This window comes from Procambarus clarkii, chromosome 31, assembly GCF_040958095.1.
Source record: "Procambarus clarkii isolate CNS0578487 chromosome 31, FALCON_Pclarkii_2.0, whole genome shotgun sequence".
NCBI classification, from domain to species: Eukaryota; Metazoa; Arthropoda; class Malacostraca; order Decapoda; family Cambaridae; genus Procambarus; species Procambarus clarkii.
Genome location: NC_091180.1, coordinates 15,623,057 through 15,632,250, shown reverse-complemented (window position 1 = coordinate 15,632,250; position 9,194 = coordinate 15,623,057). Strand labels below are relative to the sequence as shown.

Here is a 9,194-nt window from a genome sequence, read left to right as displayed (position 1 = left end):
GGAGCACAGGCGGCGAGTCTGGGAGTACTCTTGTCAGAAGATCTTACCTTTACAGAACACCATAAAGCAGCTGTCACGACTGCAAGAAAAAGGACAGGTTGGATAACAAGGACCTTCCAAACAAGGGATGCTGTGCCAGTGATGATACGTTTTAAGACTATTGGTCTCTAGGGTGAAATATTGTTGCACTCTAACAGCCCCATTTAGAGCCGGAGAAATTGCTGACCTAGAGAGCATGCAAAGATCCATTACCGCTAGAATTCAATCTATAAGTCATCCTGATTATTGGGACTGATTAAAAGTTTTAACTCTGTATTCTCTAGAGCACAGGCGAGAGAGATACATAATAATCTACACATGGGAGTTAGTGGGATTGGTTCCAAATCTGAACAAAGAAATAGCATCACATGAGACCCAGTAGGCATGGCAGGATGTGCAAAATATCCCCGTTGAAAAGAGGTGCAATGGGTATGCTGATGGAGAACTATCAGCATCAGAGGCCCAGCACTTTTCAACTCTCTCCTGCTACACGTTAGGAGTATAACTGGCTGGCTTCTCACAGGGTTCAAGATAGCTCTCGACAAACATCTCCAAAGAATACCCGATCAACCAGGCTGTGAACAGCCACGTCCAACAGCCTGGTTGACCAGACGACCAACCGGGAGGCCTGGTCAGAGACCGGGCCATGGGGCCATTGATCTCCGGAAGCTACACAAGGTAGGTAGGTAGGGGTAGAAGGAGGGGAGGTGGCAAAATAAGGAGCAACCCACCAAACACACACTGAAACTACGACGTTGGTACAACGTTCGAGCAAGTTTTAACACCACCTAACCAGTTATAACAACTAATATAGCAAGTTGTAACAACGTTCTAATACGTCATAAACACGTTAAGCCAAGATGTAACAACTTTATTTCAAGTTGTAACAAGCGGAAAATAGAGACAGTTTCGGTTTGTGTTTCCAGGGAAGTACCCTGCTTGTTACAAACCTCCAAAATGCCCAACAAAACAATTCTAAACACCTAACAAAAAATTCCAAAATGCCAAACCAAAAAGTTTCAAAACATCTGTAGTGGCCTCGATGGGGACAAAGAGCCGGAGGCTTGTTGAAGGTCTCCCCATCTTCTTGAGATCTTGAGGTTATCTTGAGATGATTTCGGGGCTTTTTTTTAGTGTCCCCGCGGCCCGGTCCTCGACCAGGCCTCCACCCCCAGGAAGCAGCCCGTGGCAGCTGACTAACTCCCAGGTACCTATTTACTGCTAGGTAACAGGGGCAGTCAGGGTGAAAGAAACTTTGCCCATTTGTTTCTGCCTCGTGCAGGAATTGAACCCGCGCCACAGAATTACGAGTCCTGCGCGCTATCCACCAGGCTACGAGGCCATTGCTAGAGTTTAATTATAAAAGCAAGTTTCCCGTTTATATCGGGCAGTTTAGTCTCGGGAAGACATCTTTAGAGTAGTTTCAGTGTAATAAATTAATACTGTTCTGTGGTACGATGGTCTTCGTCCTCGACTCACACTTGAGGCCTCGATCTCCGGGTGCGACAAATAGTTGGGCGTTTTCTTTTACTTTATGCTCATGTTCACCTAGCAGTAAAATAGGTACCCAGGAGCTAGGCAACTTTTGTGGGCTGCATCCTGGGGAAAGGTCAGTAATTGACTTAGGTGGACCTTGATAAGCGAAAGCACAGGCTTCCTGTCCCAGCAGCCTGGCTTCTCAAACGTTACCAACGTCACTAAACTGAGGTACTAAAGTGCGCAAATCTAACCGAAGACCCATGAATTGAAAATGGGCCGTCAGTGTCAGTTTTGGCAGCTGCTGAGATTATTTTGTTTTACATAAGTTTTTTGTCCTTGGGGGATTTAAAGATCAAAATGCGATGTACATTTCGAGAGGCTGGGTGTGTTCCCCAACAAGGGGGGAATTAGTACCACAAATTATTTAATAATTAAATTTAATTTAATTTTTGATTAATTATTAAATCAATTAAAATTTAAATATTATGTAGTAACTCCCAAGAGTTTTGTTATCAAATTGACAAGACTTGAACACTGCTCTTTAAGAGATTGTGAGCAGCCCGTGTCTCGCAAGGTTAGGGTGTGTTGCCTTAGGGTGTGTCAGGGTGAGTAAGGTTATATAGCTTTATAAATGTATTGACGAACCATCTCGTAGCCTACTAATACTTGTTCATTGTTTACTAGCCAGGGAGTCCATCACAACCTGGGTGATCACCACTGGCCACAGTTACACCCTTCCCACCAACCCTCACCCTCCCTCTTACACCCTCAAGGGCAGGGTCAGTAGTGGGGCCAGGCCTCACCCTACCCTTGAGTCTTTAACCCTTCTACAGCCCTTGAGATTTTACCCTTTAGGGTGACGCCTGGCCTCGCTACTGACCCTACCCTTGAGGTTACAAGGGTAGGGTCAGACCTCAAGGGTAGGATCAAACCTCAAGGGCAGGGTCAGTAGTGGGGAGCAGATCTCACCCTATCTTTGAAGCCTCAAGGATAGGGTCAGTGTTAGCTCCACTACTCTTTCTTGTATCGGACATAGACAAGGACACAAACTAGAGTACCGTGTCATCCTTTGCAGATGACACTAACAGTTTCATGAGAGTAGACAATATAGAGGACACAGCAAGCCTCCAATTTGATGTTAATCAGGTCTTTCATTGAGCCACAGAACTATGTGTTTTTTATTGATTTATATACAAGAAGGAACATTGGGTTGAGTATTGAGTGTTACATTCTTGCAAGGCCACTGACGATGAAGTCCATACGGTAACAAATACAAATATTTATTCAGGTAAAGTACAAACATAGATACAAACATTGGTGGATTTATAGATAGAGCTAGTATATACAATGCCTAAAGCCACTATTACGCAATGCGTTTCGGGCAGGAAAAACACTAAAGACTAAAACTTAATACTAATTGAGATTAAAGTATAAATTGTGTTGAGAAAATAAAAAAAGGGCAAAAATACAATTTGGACAACAAGCAGCATTGTTTAAAATAGTAGACATGGGTTGACATTTTGGGGGTGAGGTAGGTTACATGGAGTTAATTAGGTAGTACTTAGTTTTTATCTTAAACTGGTTGAGAGAGGTACAGTCTTTAAGATGATTGGAAAGGTCATTCCACATTCTGGGTCCCTTGATTTGTAGAACATTTCTATTTTGGTTGAGTGGTACTTTTGGAATATCAAATAGGTATTTGTTTCTGGTGTGGTGCTCATGGATTCTGTTACAACCTTCAATGAAGCTTTTAAGGTCAGGATTGACATTACAGTTCAGCGTTTTATATATATATATATATAATATATATAATATATATATATATATATATATATATATATATATATATATATATTATATATATATATATATATATATATATATATATATATATATATATATATATATATATATATATATATATATATAAAATACACATGAGAGGATGTGCAGTGACTTAATATCTAACATATTCAGAGATTTGAGTAGGGGTACCGAGTGATGTCTGGGGCCAGAGTTGGATATTGTCCTAATAGCAGCTTTGTGTTGAGTAATTAGAGGACGTAAATGATTTTGGGTAGTAGAACCCTAAGCACAAATACCATAGTTGAGATATGGATAGATAAGGGAGTAATAGAGCGTCACCAGGGCAGGGCAGGGTACATAATATCTGATCTTAGAAAGAATGCCAACAGCAGGAACCATATAAAACGCAATCAAAACACACCATAGAATGAAAAAAATCACGCAAATGATCGGGAGTAATCGTGACGAAAGACCTTATATTAAAAAAACAAAAAAGATAAATGTCACAAGTGGAAGAAAATGACTGGTTGGATAACAAGAAACTGTCAAAGAAGAGATTCACTCTAATGATGATAAAGTTTGAGACACTACTGCTGCTCTGTCTCTTTCTCTCTCTCTCGTGGAATATAGTTACATACTAACAGCCGCCATAACAAGCTGGAGAAGATGGCCTGCAGGACACCCACAGAACCTTTACTGTCCCGAATCCATTCAAAAAATAAATTATTGGCTATACTTAAAATCCCTCGAAGTGTACTCCAGGCGAGAGAGAGAGAGGGAGGGACATAGCAGTTTATACCCGTACACTGAAGTTATTCCTTGAGAGACCAAGAGACACGGCACAACGTGCAGGATAACCCAGTGGATCAGTAGAGTTGCCTGGATCATACCTTTTAGAGGGTTATGGGAGTTCTTTTACTCCCCGAGCCCCGGCCTGAGGCCAGGCACGACTTGTGATAACTTGGTCCAACAGCGTGTTGCTTGGAGCAGCCCGCAGGCTCACAACAGCCCGGTTGGTCCGGCACTTGCTGTACCAACGGGGGTTGCAAGAGGTACTCCTCTAGAGAGGGACGTCTCAAAGCATTAAGAGCCTGTTACGGCCCTATTGGGTCGCAACTGGGTTCTTTCTCTGATGTTATTAGAGTTTGGGTATCCGGCCCCAAGTTAGTAGTGGCTTTCAAGGGGTGAGTTCCGTGACGCAAGTAAATTAAAGGGGAAGGGATAAAACTGCACTAAACTTAAATATATAATTATTCCACCACCATAAATAAGTATATAAACAGTCACACGCGGTTACTATTACTACACTTCTTATTTACAATAATTCGTCTTCCTCCGAAGACACGGGATGCTCCACGGTGCTCAACGATGCTTAGCCCTTGGTCCTCTTCTCGTGGCCTCACGATGAATCCTTAGATTCTCTAGACGAGTCTACCCCGGCCACAGGCCAGCCAAATCACAGTCCCACTGGGTGCACCGTCGTGGAGGCCTTCAACCACAAATCCAGCCTGTAGCTGGCAGGTTCCAATCAGCTACGCTGCGTAGGCCACTCCACGACCGATACTAGAGTTGCGAGCCCTAGGCAGGAGCCTCGTGTGATTCCACAGATCACTCTCCTCACCACAACACCCCAGTGGCTAGTCTTCTCCACCAGTCAGCCCCGGGTACGACAATCCCTGGTTCTGCCACCTCACAGGCAGGCTAACCCAACAGTGTTCATCCGGGGGGTGACTCACAGCTTCTGCAGCAAATGCGTGGAGATACTATGGCTGCCTTGGGTAGACTGATCCACCGTCCGATTCAGCAGTCCCAGGTCGACTCTGTAATCAGACACGTCATCAGTACTGGTTACACTCTAGGGCACCTCACTTACAGGCTTAGACACAAGCGCCCACCTATCCACTCCATAGATGGCGTTGCTGTCTAAGCGTCACCTCACCAGAGGTCAGCAGCGGCTATGTTATGAGCTGATCAGGACGGGAAACCAGCCCCTGTGGCCGGTATATCCTGTCCTCACTAGATGGCGTCGTCCATTTGGAGGGGGTTTCGGGAGCTGACCCACAGATGGCGTGGTTGTTACTGCTCCGTGCTCGGACGCTGGACTCGGGTCCGTAACAGAGCCCAACATTCCAACATCCTTTATCTAAAACACATTACTATCTACCCTCTCTTGCCGTTCAATAGGGTTCCTGTTAAACACCTAGAACAATACATGTTAAACACCGGCAAAAGGTTCCTGGGTATTGTCAAACACCTGCCGGATAAGACAACACCTGAATCATCAAGAACACCCCTTCGAAACCAGGGGTGGTCTTATAGAGCAGGTACAAAACCAGGGGTCTTAAACTCTACTCAAAACTCCCTCCACTAATATAAAGTGTTTAAGGTATTAGACAGTAAATACCAATAAACTAGTATTGTAAGTATTGCAAGTAAATACAATAAATACAATAAATACAAAACACTTAACATCAACAGTCCGGCACAATCCTCCACAATGGCGGCCAGCCAAGGTTGCCGGCATCTTCACAATCTTTAATTTTACACTAAATTTTATTACTTTTGTGGTGTTAAATCAATAAAGATTTGTAAACAAAACAGAAAAATCATCACACACGTTTGAAACCCTTCGCAATCAGGTGCTGACTGACTTCAACCTCACCACAACCCCTCCTACAACCCCCTGCTTACGAAACCTGTCCATCTTTTTTCTCAATCATGGCAACTTAAAGTGTTTATTAAGGCTTTTGATGATCTTGGAGACGCTGCGAGATCGTCCTCGACTCAAGGTTATCTTATAGACACTCTCGTAGCGCTTTCCCGCTCCTGAATACTCACTAGGAAGGGATCAGGATAAGGATTTGGGATGGGACGGGAGGGAAGGAATGGTGCCCAACCCCTTGTGGACGGTTGGGAATTGAACGTCGGTTTGCATGAAGCGAGACCGTCGCTCTACCGTCCAGCCCAAGTGGTTGGCCACATAGAGGGGTAGTATCAGGATGAAGACACACAGAGAGAGAGGAGAGAGAGAGAGAGAGAGAGAGGCCAAGGCCAGGTGGAATACGCAGTTGAGTGGAAGCGTATGAGAGTGTAGCCTCAGGTGAGGATGGTCAGCAAGCTTCCAGGGGCAGGCGACCCACCCTCCACCACACGCACGTACGCACGCATCCTGGACCCTGAGCCTGGACGCACTAACGCACACACACACACGCACGCACACGCATACACACGGCCTGTGAGCGGCAGGTAAGAGGCGGTGGATAGCTAGTGTAGACCTGGCCGTGTGGGAGGGCGGAGGAGTCTAGCCCCGCTCCACAGTGACCGCAAATATCTTCAACAATTGTTGCCTTATACGATAGCCCCGTGTCCCCCCTTTTCCACCCTACCCACTCCATCATTACCCATTAGTTTACCGGTAGTTGGAGCCGGAAGTGACAGTGTCGGGCAGTAGCAGCGTGTCCTGCCCGTTGGGTACTGGCTGCTAGGTTGGCAGTAGAGAGGCAGCAGTGACCTCAACGAAGCCGCTGTCGGCAGCGAGGCAGTAGTGACCTGCGAGAAACTGCTAGCAGGAGCGGCAGCGGCGAGGCAGTAGTGACCTTAGGCAAGCCGCCCAGGGCTACGAGAGGCAGTAGTGACCTTAGGGAAGCAGCCCAGGGCTACGAGAGGCAGTAGTGACCTTAGGGAAGCCGCCTAGGGCTACGAGAGGCAGTAGTGACCTTAGGGAAGCCACCCAGGGCTACGAGAGGCAGTAGTGACCTTAGGGAAGCCGCCCAGGGCTACGAGAGGCAGTAGTGACCTTAGGGAAGCCGCCCAGGGCTACGAGAGGCAGTAGTGACCTTAGGGAAGCAGCCCAGGGCTACGAGAGGCAGTGCTTAGCCCTGGAATACCACCACAGAGCGCACCCAACGCACCCACCTGTAGCGCAGTGGGCGCCAGTGTCGGCGGACAGTCATGAGCAAGGTTCACACACAATAATCAAAGATGGGCGGGGAGGAAGGGCGTGCGCGGCCGCCCAGGATGGTGGTGGGCGGCCTGCTGGTGGCTGCCCTGGCCGTGGGCGTGGGCGGCCAGAAGGCCAGTGCCGCGGGCGTGGAGTGTGAGTGCGCCTCCAGTCTGGCCGTGGCTGTCATAGTGACCTTCCTGCTCACTCTGGCACTGGTGGCACTCGTCATCTTCCTTCGGCGGCGCTGCTGCGCTTCTCACACTACTCCAGGTTAGTGCCACTGCTCTACCCTCCTCCCCTCACACTGCTCCAGGTTAGTGCCACTGCTCTACCCTCCCCTCACACTGCTCCAGGTTAGTGCCACTGCTCTACCCTCCCCCTCACACTGCTCCAGGTTAGTGCCACTGCTCTACCCTCCCCTCACACTGCTCCAGGTTAGTGCCACTGCTCTACCTTCCCCTCACACTGCTCCAGGTTAGTGCCACTGCTCTACCCTCCCCTCACACTGCTCCAGGTTAGTGCCACTGCTCTACCCTCCCCTCACACTGCTCCAGGTTAGTGCCACTGCTCTTCCCTCCCCTCACACTACTCCAGGTTAGTGCCACTGCTCTACCCTCCTCCCCTCACACTGCTCCAGGTTAGTGCCACTGCTCTTCCCTCCCCTCACACTACTCCAGGTTAGTGCCACTGCTCTACCCTCCCCTCACACTGCTCCAGGTTAGTGCCACTGCTCTACCCTCCCCTCACACTGCTCCAGGTTAGTGCCACTGCTCTATCCCTCCCCTCACACTGCTCCAGGTTAGTGCCACTGCTCTACCCTCCCCCTCACACTGCTCCAGGTTAGTGCCACTGCTCTACCCTCCCCCTCACACTGCTCTACCCTCCCCTCACACTGCTCCAGGTTAGTGCCACTGCTCTACCCTCCCCCTCACACTGCTCCAGGTTAGTGCCACTGCTCTACCCTCCCCTCACACTGCTCCATGTTAGTGCCACTGCTCTACCCTCCCCCTCACACTGCTCCAGGTTAGTGCCACTGCTCTACCCTCCCCTCACACTGCTCCAGGTTAGTGCCACTGCTCTACCCTCCTCCCCTCACACTACTCCAGGTTAGTGCCACTGCTCTACCCTCCCCTCACACTACTCCAGGTTAGTGCCACTGCTCTACCCTCCCCCTCACACTGCTCCAGGTTAGTGCCACTGCTCTACCCTCCCCTCACACTGCTCCAGGTTAGTGCCACTGCTCTACCTTCCCCTCACACTGCTCCAGGTTAGTGCCACTGCTCTACCTTCCCCTCACACTGCTCCAGGTTAGTGCCACTGCTCTACCTTCCCCTCACACTGCTCCAGGTTAGTGCCACTGCTCTACCCTTCCCTCACACTGCTCCAGGTTAGTGCCACTGCTCTACCCTCCCCTCACACTACTCCAGGTTAGTGCCACTGCTCTACCCTTCCCTCTCACTGCTCCACTTCTCTGTGTCACCTGTTGCACGTGCCTCCTGTTAGTCTCACCTGTTGCACGTGCCTCCTGTTAGTCACACCTGTTGCACGTGCCTCCTGTTAGTCTCACCTGTTGCACGTGCCTCCTGTTAGTCTCACCTGTTGCACGTGCCTCCTGTTAGTCACACCTGTTGCACGTGCCTCCTGTTAGTCTCACCTGTTGCACGTGCCTCCTGTTAGTCTCACCTGTTGCACGTGCCTCCTGTTAGTCTCACCTGTTGCACGTGCCTCCTGTTAGTCTCACCTGTTGCACGTGCCTCCTGTTAGTCTCACCTGTTGCACGTGCCTCCTGTTAGTCTCACCTGTTGCACGTGCCTCCTGTTAGTCACACCTGTTGCACGTGCCTCCTGTTAGTCTCACCTGTTGCACGTGCCTCCTGTTACCCTCACCTGTTGCACGTGCCTCCTGTTAGTCACACCTGTTGCACGTG

At 48.8% G+C, this 9,194-nt stretch overlaps 1 protein-coding gene across 1 annotated transcript in view; it reads left to right on the top strand.

Annotated features, from left to right (window-relative positions):
- The first annotated feature begins 6,466 nt into the window (after nucleotides 1-6,466).
- LOC123758646 (neuroblast differentiation-associated protein AHNAK) overlaps nucleotides 6,467-9,194 on the top strand; it is a 124,735-nt gene continuing 122,007 nt past the window's right edge. Inside the window, exon 1 of the mRNA XM_069334370.1 lies at nucleotides 6,467-7,537. Within this exon, the coding sequence (XP_069190471.1) occupies nucleotides 7,306-7,537 (232 nt within the window). The 5' untranslated portion in view covers nucleotides 6,467-7,305. The remainder of the gene's footprint in view (nucleotides 7,538-9,194) is intronic.